This window comes from Ischnura elegans, chromosome 12 (genome assembly GCF_921293095.1).
Source record: "Ischnura elegans chromosome 12, ioIscEleg1.1, whole genome shotgun sequence".
Classification (NCBI taxonomy): Eukaryota; Metazoa; Arthropoda; class Insecta; order Odonata; family Coenagrionidae; genus Ischnura; species Ischnura elegans.
The window spans coordinates 47,255,678-47,273,174 of record NC_060257.1 but is presented as its reverse complement, the minus strand read 5'-3'; the positions used below and the strand labels follow the sequence as shown (position 1 = coordinate 47,273,174).

General features: G+C 39.9%; 1 protein-coding gene across 2 annotated transcripts; it reads right to left on the bottom strand.

The window, feature by feature from the left end:
• Positions 1-3,123: 3,123 nt before the first annotated feature.
• Positions 3,124-17,458, bottom strand: LOC124169127 (ATPase WRNIP1-like). Of its 2 annotated transcripts, XM_046547628.1 has the most exons (9): positions 17,255-17,456; positions 17,009-17,136; positions 16,711-16,905; positions 8,041-8,238; positions 6,712-6,947; positions 6,459-6,630; positions 6,158-6,341; positions 4,168-4,413; positions 3,124-3,318 (listed from the first exon to the last, which is right to left on the bottom strand). In XM_046547628.1, exons 3-9 carry the CDS (start codon positions 16,840-16,842, stop codon positions 3,221-3,223), a joined length of 1,266 nt encoding a protein of 421 aa, XP_046403584.1. In that variant the 5' UTR covers positions 16,843-16,905; positions 17,009-17,136; positions 17,255-17,456; the 3' UTR covers positions 3,124-3,220. The 2 variants fall into 2 exon arrangements, with proteins under 2 accessions (XP_046403584.1, XP_046403583.1); XM_046547627.1 differs by having other exon boundaries at positions 17,009-17,458.
• Between the last annotated feature and the right edge of the window lie 39 nt (positions 17,459-17,497).

Below are 17,497 nucleotides of genomic sequence, written 5' to 3'. Positions count from 1 at the left end.
CATGAAGACACGGATGATATTCTCCCGTCTTCGCCAATACCCATGTAGCGTTAAACATTATTTTATGCCCAGGGCTGGAGGCGTAATATTCAGCGACTGCTAATGCATCCCACTGATGTAGTTTCAACACTCTTTCATGCTGTTTACGCCTTTGGGAGGTAGAACGCTTGCTCTGTCCCATGTGATCTGGCCACATGGGAAAGAAAAACTTGAGGCATTCCACGAACATCTAAATACAATACATCCAGACATCAAATTCACAGAAGAACTTGAAGAAGGTTGTCTCCCTTTTCTAGATGTCCTGGTTAAAAGAAAAATGGGTAGAAGCCTTAACCATTCAGTAAAAGTACAACAAATTGAAATAAAAATTAGCTATAAACTTAGGGCCTATTTTACATGATTTTGGTATGTTATCATGCAGTGGCAGATCCAGAGAGGGGCTCAGTGGGGGGCCATAGCCCCCCATTTTTAGTATCACAATACACACTGTAAACAAGGGTTGTACCAAAAGTAAGGTTCCCATATTTTTTACAAATAGAAAACTTTGTTAATTGTTATTGACTTCCACAACGTTGAAAAACTTACACTTTTGCCTATTTTTCAATATTGTCTCCATTTTTTAAGAGACACTTTCATCACTCCAGCTTTTCTATCCCTAAGTTGAAGAAGTCTCATGCCAGCCCATTTTGGATGCGTGTGACCTCTGCTCGGACTGCATCGTCGCTCTTGAAGCATTTTCCATCTAAGTGTTTTGTTTTGGGGGTATAATGAAACACCCATGCTTCATCTCCCATGATGACAGATCCAACAAATTGTCGTTGTTGCCTCCCCCCTCACATTGTTGAAGAAATTTGCGAGCATAGTCAAGGTGTTGTTCCTTGTGTCCGTCAATCAGAATCCAGGGGACCCAGTGAGCACACACTGTACGACAACCCAACGTTTCTGTTAAAGTTATTTTAAGCTTCAGGAATGCATTCAATAAGTTCACGGACAGTGATCTTCTGATCTTTGAGCAGCTCACTGTTGATCTACCGGACAATCGCTTCTGAAACTGGTGGTCTTCCACTCCATTCTTCATCGTGAACTTTAGTGCGACCCTCAGCAAAAGTCTTGCACCATTTGTGGACATGCTGAACGGACACGCAATCTTCACCATAAACTTCAGTCAGCTGCCAATGAATCTCTAAGGGCAGTAACTTATTTGCAAGGAGAACTTGTATTTATGCTTGAACCTCACACTTAGCAGGAATGGGGATCAACACTTCCATTTTTGACGGATGGAATGATGATACTGAGCGACATAGTGAATAGGGTAGTTTCCTTCATCAAAGAAAACGAAAAGCATTCATTGCGATTCCTTACCCACCATTAGTGTATTCAAAATATACAAATTATTTTGTTTTAGAAATAGCGGTTTAGACGAATGGCAATGGTCCATTTTTATCCTCATTTGAAAAGGGCCAGATTGGCGCCCATGCGATGCCACTCCACGTGACGTCACAGGGACCTAGTTTCTATACGAGAAGATAGGAGTTATACATCATCTGAGGTTACCAATGCATGCATGAGGCGCAGAGCTGAGGGAAACATGTCTTAATAATCACTTATTAAAACTGGCTAAGGTCGGAAAGTTTTCTTCATTTGATAAGGTATTAATAATCCTTATTTAAGACAAGCGCTACCAGCCAGCAGGGTACTCAGCTACCCGCTAGCAGCCTGCGTCGTATCAGCGCTAAGCCTCGCCTCAAGGTCACCTCACAGGGGGGCAGTGGGAACCAGAAATAAGTCTTACGGAGAGATTTCCCGGCATTCATACTTACGCGTCGCGTTTTCGCGCTCTTGAAAATTTTCACTTTTCATTTAATCGCGAAAAATAGATATCGACATTTAAAAATCTAAAAGCGTGAAATACGTACTCCAGGTGTAATAATCTTTCGATTTAGGCAATAAAAAAATAATAGGAAACCACCCTATTGTGTACGGGCGGACTCGAGAGTAGGGGAACCACTGTGCATGGCACTGTTGTGGAATTCGGCCTAGCACCTTCCCTCAACATTGTAGCTCATTGGGAACTTACTTTTGGTACAATCCTCGTAGAATAGTAATTTTGTGCGTACCCCCGCGGCTGCTGGGAGGTTACCCCCTACTACAATACATGGTATTGCATGCATAAAAATATTACTCCCCAGACAGGTAATCAATGGATACATGCAGAATATTTTCACCCCGTTGAGAAAATTACTACAGTCATATTACTGAATTTAACATTCTTCACAAGCTTAATCTCAGTTTCTCCACCAATCATCACTGCAACCATAGTTCTCGTAGAGTGGAAGATAATAAGAGGAATACATATGCAGGGCCCAAGAATTTAAATGTTTCCACTGCTTGGATTACTCCTTACCATGTGCCATCTGATTGACAATCCTAAAATCGTGGCAATTGCATGTGGAATGAACCACATCAAGCTCTTTCATCAGCTTTGTGTTTTGAAGGTAGTGTTGGAACGTATTATTTAACCTAATAGCTTGCTTCTTTTCTGCATTATTCTTTTTTTTTTCCTTTCTTCCTCTTACCTTTTCCACGTTATAGTCTCCCTTAGTTTATCATTCCAAGGTAAAAAATTCGAAGAATCAAGCGAGATGGAGTGGAATTGATTCATAATGAAACACTGACTTGCAATTTTCCACAAAAATAAAATTTAATTCGACTCGAGTTTCGATGTTACAACATCATTTTCAAGGTACAACTGAGAGAGGAGAAATGGGTTGGAAAGTGCTCAAGGAGGTGGCTGGAATGGGTAGAAGTGGAGGGGGACGGGAGAGTGGAAAAACCAGAGGAGGTAAAAAGGTTGGAAATTAAAGGTTTTTTTCCAGGGTTAACAAACTTTGAACAAAGAAATGAAAGCATTTGAATTTTCTCTCTGTCATCAGCTGAATGTCACTCTGCAATCAGAGATGTTTTTCTCAAAACATCTCTGATTGCAGAGTGACAGTATTCTTTCTCTTTGGGATATCAGAATACAGTTAATTAAATAATGTATGTACATAGCATGGCTTTCCAGTAACACTGAAGAAGGCATATCTATTAATTACTGACCAAGAAGTAAAAAATAATAGGATATATATTAAAATATTTATATTTCAATCATATTTTCGCAAGATAACCTAATAATGTACAAGAGTTTATGTAAAATAAACACAACAATAATATATGCATGTTAACAATAGTTGATAAACTGCACACCTTCCATTCCCTCTGGCATATATGTTAGACCTGATTCTTCTTTGGAAGCCATGTTGTATCCTTTTCCATAATCTGAAAGGAAGCAGGCAGTAACATCAATATGCTATGTACAAATCCTGGATAAAGCTATCACACATCCCCACATAAACCTCAAGAGTGTGAGGTGACCCACCAGGGCGGATCCAGGATTTTTACCTGGGGGTCACAAGGGCCTGACAGGCAAATGGTCCTCTCATATATGAGATCAAACGCAATAATTACTGCTCGAAATATTCTCTTTTTTTAAATATGAAAGTTGAAAAATGAAATCAAATGATCAAGGCTCTGTAATACACAAAAAAAACCATCATAACAATAACCGTATTAAAAATCTTGTCTACTTATCAATCATCTGGAGGGCGGGGGGGGGGGGGGGGGGGGCTTGCCCCCCTAAATCCACCTAATGTGGTCCAGGGATAGGACTTTCTAACGCTGAATGCATGAAGTTAACACTTCATCAGCCTGAGGTGAGCTCTGTCCTAATCTATCAAAACAAACCATAGGATTTAATTATGTACTAAGTATTAGTGATATAAAATACATTCTTCCTCATTTGGACCCATTAGGACTGATACATTATGTCAACATTTGACCTTTGATCTCTTGTTGCTAAATGCAATCCAGTCACCAAGAGGCATTAAGGTAGATCGCAAAGGCTTGGAAATTGCAGTAAAGACCAGATATCATTACAGTAATTCAGATTCACCCACTAGGAATGATGAAGATTTTTACTTAGCTGCAAGGGCATTGAATCCAAAAAGTATTTACGGTTTCTACTTGTGGATAATACTTCATGAAACTGTATAACTGCAAGCCCCAAGCACTAGGGACTATAAAAACAAGAAATCTTAGCTTGAAAAAATGTTTTTGCAATAGACTTACTGAGATCCTTCATCAATCGGGTAGGAGCATTTCGTAAGTGAAGCGGCACTGGAGGTAAAGGGCCTTGATGATTTCTAACACATTCTTTCGCCTTGTTGATGGCTGTGTCCAGTGCTCTTGACTTGGGAGCACGGGATAGGTAAACAACACACTGAGCAAGTATGACATCACATTCAGGAATTCCAATCAATTGACATCCCTGCATAGCTGCAACAGCTTGAGTCAAAGCATTTGGGTCGGCTAAACCTATTCGTATAGGTCCAAGAAAAAATTTATATAAATATTCAAAATTAGTTAAAACCTTCAAAATTACAGTAGAATAAATCAAGATTTATTTTTCTTTTTTTCAGCTCGATTAGAGTTGATCATAAAGTTTAATATTGAATGCCCATGGTTTAAAAAAATTTCAGAGATAGGAAAATAGTGATCTGCAATCTGAAATACAGTAATTTTGATTGAGGAGCATAGTGAAAATTAGGGTTTATTTTTAAAATTCACCTTTCATTAAATATCTTTTTTTATTTTTTAAGTTCTATAATTCAGGGAAGATTTTATATACATTACCAAACTATTGTGTATTTGCCCCAATAATAAATTAATTTACATTAGGGAATTTTCTTGCTTCATTATTGGTATGCAAAGTAATGAAATTAAATTCTGATGTTTCAATTTATGGCCATAGAGCAACTGAAAATTCTTGTTTGCCCCCCTTGAAGTACATGTGCTTTTAAAAAAGTTGAAATTTCAAATGAATTCCTGGATGGCCATTATTTTTTACTAAAGCCCCACTCCACATGCATGTATATTGAAGGAGGGAAAAGCCATGGGAATGAGCTGTACCGTACATATTGCAATGCCCATCACACCACCAATTATCAAATGAATGGGGCATCAGAGTATGTGCAGTAGGTACCTTTGAGGCAGTATTTTGGTATGAAGTAATCAAAATGTAGTAAAATGTTGAAATTTTTGTCCATAGGACTCAAAAATGCCAAAATTACCTCAGAAAAACATTTCATCCACGTCAAAACCTCAAAATTCAAAATAGGAACTAAAACTGGGTCTTTGAGACACTTCAGACCCAGCCATCCGTTGTCGCACAAACCTGGGGATAAGATTTTTTTTACAACTTCTATATAGTAAGTCCTCTACTTACGAACTTTCAGTGATAGGATCATTGAAAAAATTGAAGGGTAAAAGCGTACCCTTGAGGTTGGGCGACGCAATGTTTGCGGCCTAGAGGAACTCGCTTTTTGGGCAGTCTACACAAAGCATCAATTGAACTGTTGTGTAATCAGGAACTGTTCAGCATTTTTCCTTCCGGTGGGCAATGAAAGTTTTGGCTCCAGCCGCATCGCACAGCCAGCAGGATCAGTTTGTCTTCCTTGTGGGTTAATGCAAAATTGTAAAAAGTGTTGCATTCTGCAGGATAATTACACTTTTTATTACCTTGCTTAGGTTTTTAACTTACTAACAAGGCCTCGGAATGCATCTTGTTTGAGAGTGGAGGACTTACTATGATTTAATGCATCAGAATTTAATCTAACAATTAGCTCATTTTAGACACCAAGAATTTGTAAATTGGATCTTTTTTTTTAAAAACATTGCGCACCGTGGTTTATTTTCCTAGGATAAATTTAAATTCCTAGGAACGCCGAAATTGGAAATATGTGCCTATTAGGGCGTAATGCCTTTGGTTTATACATGGTTAAAAAGCTAATGTTTAGAATATAACTTCACCCATCAAACATTATGATGCATCAATTCATTATGAATAATGAACAACAACTGAAAACATACCAATGAATACGTATTGTACGCTTTAAAATTCAGGAAAAAAATGACGAGAATTCTCGCCATCCGTACGCAACTTGTTAAGTACATACTTTCCTAATTTGGCTGAAGGCATTGCCTCTTCCCATTCCGAGATCCATCATCCAATATGTTTCAGCGATATTTGTAACTTTGATTGCTTTTTTAATGTACTCACCAATGTCCTCCGCTGCAGCTCTAACCAATCTTCTTGCAACAAAGAGTGGATCTTCTCCTCCTTCAATCATCCTTGCTAGCCAATATAGGGCAGCATTGTCATCTCCAGCTCGAATGGATTTATGTAAGGCTGATATTGTGTTATAGTGCTCATCACCCTTTTTATCATACAGCATGTGGGATCGCTGTACATAACATAAATTACCATTAATTTGGATCAAATTTAAACCATTATAAATCACATCAAACGTGAGATATAAGAGATTTTATACACAAACAAAGGTCAAAATATGGAAATTAACCTTAACACCATCTTTAATATCTTCCAAAGTGACAACATGTGAATTATTTCCATTTGAGCATGTAGAATTCATGATTCCTTGATAAGTTATCTGAAGGCTGTTCAGTGCAATACGAGCATCTCCATCACACATTTCAGCAAGCCATTTAAGAGAGGCTTCATCAATCACAAAGCTAGAAGGTAAAAATAGAGTATTCATCAATAATTTTCTCACAATACTTGAATTAGGAATTTTTTTTACTACCATACTCTACCTTTCATAAGCAGATGCTCTAGTGGAAGAATTTGCTCCATGCCCTTCCTTAACTATCCCTCCTAGCTCACTGACTGCTCTCCTCAGCACTGTGCTTAAGTCTTCAGGCATTAGTTTCTCCAATACTATGACAGCACAGCGGCTCAATAATGCAGAGTTAAGACTGAATGATGGGTTTTCTGTTGTAGCACCAATTAATGTTATCAAGCCACTCTCTACATGTGGAAGGAATATATCCTGAATAATAAGAAAATTGATTTGAAAACGCAAATGATAAATGATGTGCATGTTGATACATATTCTATAGCCGTATTTACACAATGCATGAACCTGCGTTTGTACAAGGCTGGGCAAGTGCTCAGATAGAAGCACAACATTAGAACAGGGAATATTTCTTGGACGTGCATCCACGTATTGGCACAATTTTGGGTGTTTACACGGTGAAATATTGATGATGAATGTGTTTACCCATCTACCCATGCAGGTAAATGACTTGTGTAAATATGCCTTAAAGATGTCTCCAAACTTTCTAAAATTAACCAAAGCAATTACGGCTATGACCAACTGTGTAAATGTAGCTGATAGCTCAAAAGAACTTCCCCACTTAAGAAATCTAATATCAACCATAGAAGGAAGGATCCACCAAAGACTACTTTATTGTGTTGCACTTGCACCTATGTTTTTCCAACAAGTTTTATGACCTTATAACAAGGAAAACAGAGAGGAATGTAGAGTGAATCTCCCTATAAACCCATCACTTGCTTTGAGCATATAAAAGCAAATTTTACATGAAATCATACGACTGACACTAAAAGAATCCTAGTACTGAACTCTGATAAAACTCGTTACTTCAAGTTAGGTGCTGAAAAAATCATACAAATTAAAAATTCACAGGAAAAAATGGGAATCGTTTTAAAGTTATTGTAATTAATTGTAAGTGCAGATTTGTAAAAAAAAAAATTACAACAAACTCATGGACCATAATGGACTGCTGGTTGGAAAAGGCAAGCCCCACAATTGTGGGAAAGACACATTTGGATAAAAAAGAAACCAAGTAATTTGTCATCACATGTGAGATCCTGATAGAAGCCAAAAGAAATCTCAAGCAAATTGTATCAGAAAAAGCAAGCATATTTATTAACATCATTTTGGAACAAAAGGAATTTAATACCCAGTTTCAAACAAGTCCCACCAAAACAAAAAGGAAAGCCTTGAAAAAATGATAATGGTAAAGACAATGCTACTTGGTGAAATGGTAGAATGGAAATAAAAATTTTACTGAATATTACAAATAGTAACATGATTGCTAAATAATAAGTCATTATCTTACCTGCTGGAGCTTATTGAACCTGTGAATTTCATCCATGAATAAAATTGTTCTCTTCTTGAACATAGATGCTTCATTCTGGGCAATTTTCACAATTTCCTTCACATCTTTCACTCCATCCATGGTTGCAGACAGCTTGACAAACTTCCACTGAGTTTTACTTTTCTTACATTTATCGGCGATTATATGAGCCAAGGTGGTCTGCAAAACAAAAAAAATATGGCTATAGTTTTATGTATATCCAAGAATCCTAATTTAAGTATCAAAATTAATTTGATGCATGTCACACATCTTGAGATACAAACCATCTAATGTTTCACTTGAAAAAACTATTTTACCCATTTTGACCTAAAAAGTTATTTTCTCATAAGTGCTGACTGTTTGAGGAAGGAGAATAGGAAAAAGGCCACAAACATTAAGACATCGGTATAGATTAGAACAGAGGGAGTACAATGGATGGTATAGAAAGAAAAGGAGAATTTATCTTTGGATGGTGGGAAGAAAGATCAGGGAGAAATGTTTGACCAATAAGAGCAATTTTCCATTGAGCATGAATCGTTATAACAGCAACTAAATGCACTTTGTAACTAAAGCACCCGTGTGTTGGTCAAATTGATTTGCATCTACTTACACTAGTACGGCATTACATATTAGCACATGTTACATGGATGATATTGCATAGGGAAAGTGAAAGATCAAACGACCATAGAAGATGAAATGACCAAAAGGAGATTTTCAGAGTAACTCACAGTACGTGGGCGACCAAGGATTCTTCTTTCGCAAAATTTTTGCACTCTGCATGCACTTTCAGGTACCTACCCTTGCCAGTCCACGGTTACTTCCAAAATTGGCAAATGGAAAGGAGATGAAAGATTTTAGGGTTTCACGGTGAAGAGCATTAAAAATTATTCTCAAGTTTTACACCATATCAATCTCCATATTGTCCAGCTTTTCATTGGTATAATTTTCCACCTTCCTGAATTACCATCGCAGTTGTACAGAGGCTCATGGTACTAGATGTTAGGCCCTCGCGGTCCATCAAGGATGGCAACGCGAGGGAGAAAGGACCTCAATGAAACCACAACCGGTTGGGATCCTCAAACCTATGCTAACACAGCCCATGGTGGTATGAGTAATATTTCAAAGTCTGCCGGGACGAACAGTGGTGAAATATACATGAATAGCCATGAGAAAAAAATCCCCTGGATCGCCTAGGAATCGAACCATGGACCTTTGGCTATCCAGTCTACTTAGAGGACCATTATGCTACCCAGGTTCCTGAATTACCATGGCAATTGCACAGAGGCTCATGGTACTAGGTTGTAACACCTAATTTTGAGTGGTTTGTTTTGGTTGTTGGTGTGACGAAATAAAAGCAATAATAAGCAGCAGAGGTGGAGTGAGGTAATTGTTGGGATTGTTGACGGCGCGGGAAGAGGAAGTAAAGGGGGGAGTCGGATTGTGATAGTTATGGCGGACGGGTGTTCCCTCGCTCCCGAGTATGTATTATTTAAAGTGAAATAAAATGTTTGAAAGTAACGTGAAAACGAAGTGAAATTAATTGAAACGTTACATTTTGGCGCCGCAACGTGTAGGGCACGACTACTCGAGAGGATCGAGACCACGGAACGCCTGAGGAACGAGTCGCGTCGTAGAGAGCGGGAATTCAAGATGGCGGGAGTGAAAAAATTTTACGAACTGAAAAAGGTAGATTTACAAAGTTTGTTGAGGGATCGGGGATCGACGACCCAAGGGGCGAAATTTGAGCTGCAAGAGCGTTTAAAACCGCTTTTGATAAAAGAAGGGGTAGATATAGAGACACATGAGTTTGAGATGGAGACGCAGGACCAAGGATACAGTGACCTACGGGTGCTACTAAAGCCGTGTCCCAATTGGCCATTTGGCTATGCCAATTCCAGGATTTAGCCATGACGCCATCTTGGAAGGATGTCCCAACTAGTTAGCCAGCATAAGGGAGGGAATTTAGGCAGCTAACGCGGCCGCCAGATTTAGGCATCGAGGAGTGCATCCTTCGCCCCACTTTTCCCATGATTCAAAGCGTGCAAAGCGTCTTCAGGAGAAAGGGCATCATGGCTGTCAACAAGGGATAGTACTTGTTTGCAAGTAGTGTTGATATTTTGAGACTTGTTCGAATAATTATTAATTTTTATTTTGTTTATAATAATGAAATTGCGTTAATGGAAGTGTAATAATTACGGAGAAATTAGTTAAAGAGAAGGCGGCGTTAATTTTAATGCTAATTAATGTTTATATGCTTCTTGTGTATGTATATGTTATTTTATAACTTTTTATACCGATCACATGTTATCTTTTGCTACCGTTTACTTTTCTAACGTGTTAAATAATGCTTATTGATGTTTATATGCTTCTAATATACTCTTAATTATGTAACACTATGTCTAAATTCTTATTTAACACTTTTTGTACATAAGGTTAACACCCGTAAGAATAAACAATTATTATTATGTGTTATTGGACAAAGTCCCGAAATTGGAATCGGAATAAGTAACAAAAATTAAAATGTATGGTGATTAAAAGATGATACCGAAACCTGATTTATGTACGTAAACCATACTTTTAAAAAATTTTGAAAATGAATCCCAAATCAGACGGTAACCGTTTGAATAGACTAAATAGACCTGTTCTAATAATACAAAACTAAAAATTAAATTGCTAAAATATAAGGAATTCAAAAAAGTACTTTGTTGAGAGACGATTTAAATATTACAAACCAATTAAAAGGAATATACGCTAACATTTCGCCACAAACTTAGCTAAAACCTCTTTAACAAAACCATACGGAACTAAAAATACGAATTTGAAAGTATACCCCTACTTTACTATTACAAAAAGGTCTAAGATACTAAAATTATGATTAAATACTCTTCTCCGACATCTAATACTCAAAATCACCTTTTAACAATTTAGGGTGGGTTTTGTTCGTTTTGTTCATCATTTGTTCAAATCATTCCGATTATCTCTTGTTTTGCATTGGCCTAGTGCCCAGTAGATGGCAGCACCTCCGTAAGGATGTCCCAATTCATGCTCCCTTGTGGTTGGCTGCCCAGAATCTGGCTGGCTAAATACATGATGCCTAATGGCTAACGAGTTGGGACACGGCTTAAGACAGATGCTAGAAGAACAGAAGAGTCGAAATAGAAAATGGGAAGAAGAACGGGAGAGTCGAGATAGAAAATGGGAAGCAGAACGGGAGAGGCGAGATAGTAAACAAGAAGAAAGAGACAAAAAGTTGGAGGAGACAATGAAAAGCATCAACGAAGGGCTAGCGGCGTTTCGGCGAGAATGTGAGGGGAGAAAGGAAAAACAAGCGGAGGAAGTGCCCGGGAAGATGGCGGACGGACAACAATCCACCACAAAGGCAGCTGGGCTGGATGAGGAGGCGGTCCAACGCATCGTGCATGAGAAAGACGCGAGACCCGGCGTCACAATGACATCCGCGGTACAGTTGAAGGTACCGACGTTCGATGGGAGGCATACATCAGGACCCCGTGAGGAGAGTGCGTGGAGGACGTCGGGAGGCGCGTTCCAGCACAACCAGCAGCACGGATGGGACTAGGGATGGGCGGTTATGAGAAAAAAACCGGTGTTAGGTTAACCGGTTATTTTGAGTGATAAGAATACCTGAGTATAATAACCGGACGAAAAAAACCGGTTATATTCAGGTTATATAACCTAAAGCATTGCGTGTTGCATATCTTCTATTCTTAAAAAAACCTACCGCATTTTTGAACTTCGTCTTCCTTCTTCGTGGTGTAGTTTATCGTAGAGTCTTACTTGTTTTTTATTAGATAAGAAAATTAAAAACCGGTTGTTTTTCGATGCCATTTACCTGAGAATTAAATTATTTTTGCCATAACCGAAAAATAGCCCGAGAAAAATAATCTGACTCTTTTGATTCCCGCACTCTCTCGCGAACCGTTGGAACTACCAGCACTTTTGCCGCTGCCACTGGATGAGGTTTTCCTGCGCCTCTACCGGCCACAGAGAACATTAAAACCGGTATATTTTGATGCAATAGAAAAACCTAGTGGCCGGTTAAAACCTAGGCCACGAGTACTCGTTGGCATAACTGATGGCAGGCGGAAGAGAAAAAACCGGATGAGGGAGTACTCGTTGGGGAAACCTATCGCTGTGGGAAGGTTTTTATCAATGGAAAAACCTAGTGGCCGGTTAAAACCTAAGCGACGAGTACTCATTGGCATAACCGATGGCAGGCGGTTATGGCAGGTTACAGGTATAGGTTTTTTCAATGCATATCAACTAGTAAAAACTGTAACGAGTACTTGGTTATTCTCAGATTATTGCAAAATAACCTGAGGAAAATAACCAAGGCGTTGTAGTAGCTATTGCGGAAGTTAAATGGATATGAAGTACATGAAATATTATATTAGTTTGCGAAAGCATGCCTGCCATGTGACCAAATTCAATAATACAAATATGAATATTGAAAATTCGGGGGGGAGCCGGTACCCCCTTAGCTGTTTATACAATCAGGATCGAAAGGGTCGTAGTTCCCCATAAAATTTCGGGGGGGGGGTTGTTATGGACCCCCTAGCTTTTAATAAACTTAGTTATATTCAAGCACAGTCATGGTTAGGGGGTTCTGTCCCCCCCGGGAGGACCGTAGTCTCGTTAGAAAATCTGGGGGGTCAGACCCCCTTAGATCTCTGTTATAAATTTAGTTATGTTAAAGAATGTCTGCGACATCGGAGTGGCTAGGGAGTCTCACGGGACCCGGCCGCCTATAAAAATTCTGGGGGGGTATGATGACCCCCTTAGTTTTTTGTGTAGACTTTGTTACTTTCAAGCACGGCTGTATCTGGGGGCGTCCTAGCCCCACAGAAGGGGTCGTAGTCCCCCATAAATTTTGGGGGGGGGTTATGGCCCCCTTAACTTTTTCGTTTTTGACTCAGTTACATTCAAGCACTGTTATATTTAGGAGGTCCGGCCCCCCCTGGAAGACCGTAATCCCGCTATAAAATATGGGTGGCGGGACCCCCCCCCCAGAATTTTTATAGGGGGCCGGGTCCTCTGAGACTCCCTAGCTACTCCGATGTCGCAGACATGCTTTATATATAGCATAACTAAATTTATAACAGAGAGCTAAGGGGGTCCCGCCCCCCAGATTTTCTAGCGGTACTACGGTACTCCAGGGGGGGCCGGGCCTCCTAAATATGACAGTGCTTGAATGTAGCTGAGTCTAAAACAAAAAAGTTAGGGGGGCCATTTCGGGGGGGGGGGGGGGGGGGGGGGGGGGCCCGAAATTTTAAGGGGGACTACGATCCCTTCTGTGGGGCCAGGACGCCCCCAGATACAGCCGTGCTTGAAAGTAACAAAATCTACATAAACAATTAGGGGGGGTCATCATACCCCCCCAGAATTTTTATAGGCGGCCGGGTCCCCTGAGACTCCCTAGCCACTCCGATGTCGCAGACATTCTTTCACATAACTAAATTTATAACAGAGATCTAAGGGGGTCTAACCCCCCAGATTTTCTAACGAGACTACGGTCCTCCCGGGGGGGACAGAACCCCCTAACCATGACTGTGCTTGAATATAACTAAGTTTATTAAAAGCTTGGGGGTCCATAACAACCCCCCCCCCCGAAATTTTATGGGGAACTACGATCCTTTCGATCCTGATTGTATAAACAGCTAAGGGGGTACCGGCTCCCCCCTGAATTTTCAATATTCATATTTGTATTATTGAATTTGGTCACATGGCAGGCATGCTTTCGCAAACTAATATAATATTTCATGTACTTCATATCCATTTAACTTCCGCAATAGCTACTCCAACGCCTTGGTTATTTTCCTCGGGTTATTTTGCAATAACCTGAGAATAACCAAGTGCTCGTTACAGTTTTTACTAGTTGATATGCATTGAAAAGACCTATACCTGTAACCTGCCATAACCGCCTGCCATCGGTTATGCCAACGAGTACTCGTCGCTTAGGTTTTAACCGGCCACTAGGTTTTTCCATTGATAAAAACCTTCCCACAGCGATAGGTTTCCCCAACGAGTACTCCCTCATCCGGTTTTTTCTCTTCCGCCTGCCATCGGTTATGCCAACGAGTACTCGTGGCCTAGGTTTTAACCGGCCGCTAGGTTTTTCCATTGATAAAAACCTTCCCACAGCGATAGGTTTCCCCAACGAGTACTCCCTCATCCGGTTTTTTCTCTCCCGCCTGCCATCGGTTATGCCAACGAGTACTCGTGGCCTAGGTTTTAACCGGCCACTAGGTTTTTCTATTGCATCAAAATATACCGGTTTTAATGTTCTCTGTGGCCGGTAGAGGCGCAGGAAAACCTCATCCAGTGGCAGCGGCAAAAGTGCTGGTAGTTCCAACGGTTCGCGAGAGAGTGCGGGAATCAGGAGTCAAATTATTTTTCTTAAGTTATTTTTCGGTTATGCCAAAAAAAACCGAGTACTCAGGTTAACCGGCGTCGAAAAATAACCGGTTTTTACTCGGTTAACCTTCTGAAAAAACCGGTTATAAATAAAACCGGTTATTTTTGCCCATCCCTAGATGGGACTCGAGGAAGTCGCAGCAGCAGGAGTGGCAGGCGTCGAGCCAGCAGAGAGAGGGACGACGAGACAATGACTTTCTTGGCGATGGATACTTTCATCAGCCGGGCGAGAGATCAGCTGATCAGCGGCCTGCACTAAACAATGTAGCGGAGGCGCGCCAACCGGAGCGACAGCACCTTGTCAATTCCATGATGGCGGAAGGAAGCAGTCACATAACCGAGCTTGGATCGGCGGGAGAAGGTGACTCTAACAATGAGAGGATCGCGAGAATATTTAGGATACGTGAAGGAAACGTAAGAAGGGACGAAGGTCGGGTGGAGAGAAGAAGGAGGAAGGAGAAAAGGAGGAGAGTAAAATTTAAAATGGGGCAATTAGATAGGTGGCGAGAGTGGTTACACCCTGGAGAGACGGTGGAAGGGTGATGTGACAGGAGAAAAGTGAGGGTAAATACATGTGTAATAATTTGATATGGAGGATTGCAGGAGTGTTTGTTGATTGTTTATTAAGTGCATGGTTGGTATTTATATGCTTGGAATGAATGATGACAGTGATGAATGAATGAGTAAAGTGAACGGAGAAGGGGAGTGATAAGTAAGAGAAGTGTGACAGATGGAATAATGAAATGCCGGTGTGTGAAGTGGAGTGAACTGTGTTTGTGTGATGGAAAGGGGGAAGTTCAAAACTGAAGGCGTTGGGGCCACGCCCGTAACCCATAATACTTTGTTTTTGAAGGCTTTGAAAAAGAAAATTGCATGTCATTCCATTTTCTTTTCCAATGGGGCAAATGTAACACCTAATTTTGAGTGGTTTGTTTTGGTTGTTGGTGTGACGAAATAAAAGCAATAATAAGCAGCAGAGGTGGAGTGAGGTAATTGTTGGGATTGTTGACGGCGCGGGAAGAGGAAGTAAAGGGGGGACTCGGATTGTAATAGTTATGGCGGACGGGTGTTCCCTCGCTCCCGAGTATGTATTATTTAAAGTGAAATAAAATGTTTGAAAGTAACGTGAAAACGAAGTGAAATTAATTGAAACGTTACAAGGTATAGGACCCTAGTACCAAGAGCCTCGGCACAATTGCCACCAAACCAACCTGACCCTCTCAGTCTGATCCATTGCTAAAATTGAGTATGTAAGAGGAATATGACCTCATGTTTTCCTAGAACATTTTAAATACATTCTTATCTGGATTTCCACCAGATTAGGTTCTTCATCGTGGCTGAAATTTTGCTGCACGAGTAAACCATTTAAACGTCAACCATGATGGAGAAACTAACCAAATGGAAATTCAATAAAATAATTATCCAGCGTGAGCCTTTAGTCACAGCCAATGAAGAAATTTTTTCATTTGTCATATTTGATGCTGAAGAGCTCATGTTTTATGATTTTGTATCTCAAGCCAAATAGAGGGAAGATGTATTCAAAATAGGCAATCACTTGCGAGTTAACTTGTTTAAAGGATAGTATCCATAAGATGCCTAAGTATAACTCCCCACATAGTCTCCCCCTTTTTTTCATCGTACAACATTTTATACAATAAGTCACTGATGTGGCCATTGTCTAACAGAAATATGCAGTAGAAAAGTTTTTCACCTTCCAAATGAATATAGAAGCAATGATGAAATGAAAGGAAGGACTTCAAAGGCCTCATGTCATGTTTTAGGTTCCATTTTTTAGTTTCATAACAAAGGCTTATAAAGGCTTTCCCATGGGGAATAAACTCCTTTTCGTGTTCTGTATTTAATTTATAGACCCTTATTTATTCAGTGTATGCTAGCAGGTTTTGTATATCTGACGTTTTATTTTGTAAACTCCTCAGTGTTAAAAAGTGTTCCTCTGGTCAGTGACCTTTCCTAAAATATTACTGAGACTATTTTTGTGAAATACAACTATAGGTTAAATTATAATTAAAGGTTAAAGCACTACTTCTATGACATTTAGAGGCCTCAGGTTTTGTTCAAATGCAAAGACAAAATATGAGATTAACACAGGGGCTAGAGAAGTCCTAGGAATTTATCAAGTCACCAAGCAAACAGTTCCTGAAGGGCTATAGTGGAAATTCAAGGGGGGACTACAGGCATAAATTAAATTCACTGACTCACTTTTCCGCAACCAGGTGGGCCCCATAAAATCATGCTAGGGATGTCTTCAGACTGAATTATTTTCAGGAGAACTTTATTCGGACCCAAAACATGCTTCTGACCCACAAACTGTGACAGTTCTGTGGGCCTCATCACTTCTGACAGGGGCTGAGTGGGCTTCTTTTTGGCTACCGGAGACTTGTCGTAAGTAGTATTCTGAAAAATTGTAAACGCATCATACGTTACAACTTCTGATACAATATGAACAAATACTTGCATGGTATTATTCTTTTGAATTTCACATAAATTCAATCCGTACTTCTTTTAATGGCTCCTGATTTTTTTCAACTTTTAATTGAGTGGATCTTTCAGTTTTCAACAATTTAGCCGATTGAGGGGATCCCGTTGACTCTGCAGGCCTTTTATCCCTTCGAGAAGTGTCACCATCTGAATTTAAGAATAAGCACCTGTTGACATGCTGATCAATCTCCGTTGGGGGATATCCCTGAGCACAAACAGGACATTCGATTTTTTCAGCCATTCCGTTGCCTCAAATTTTCAGTACATAGAGAGTCGGGGATGTGTATGTTGAAACAATACAGAGAGGTGGCTTTAAACTCCACAAAACGATAACACTAAACTGTGACCACTGCTAAGGCCATTGTATGCCAACTTTACAAATCGCACAAAATATCTTCGTCGTGAATGAGTAATGTAAACATCGACGATTTAACCTGGATTTATCCTATTATCAATCTTGATCTACGGCGCCAATACACGTTTTGATAATCGTTCTTCATTTTTTTGC

What these genes read in the sequence shown, in the direction of transcription:
- LOC124169127 (XM_046547627.1), bottom strand. Translation starts at nt 17,230, where the DNA reads ATGGCTGAAAAAATCGAATGTCCTGTTTGTGCTCAGGGATATCCCCCA. An exon ending in GGTTCAATAAGCTCCAGCAG is followed by an intron (nt 6,948 to 8,040) that starts GTAAGATAATGA and finishes CTTATTATTCAG; the next exon opens with GATATATTCCTTCCACATGT. An exon ending in ATATTAAAGATGGTGTTAAG is followed by an intron (nt 6,342 to 6,458) that starts GTTAATTTCCAT and finishes TGTTATGTACAG; the next exon opens with CGATCCCACATGCTGTATGA.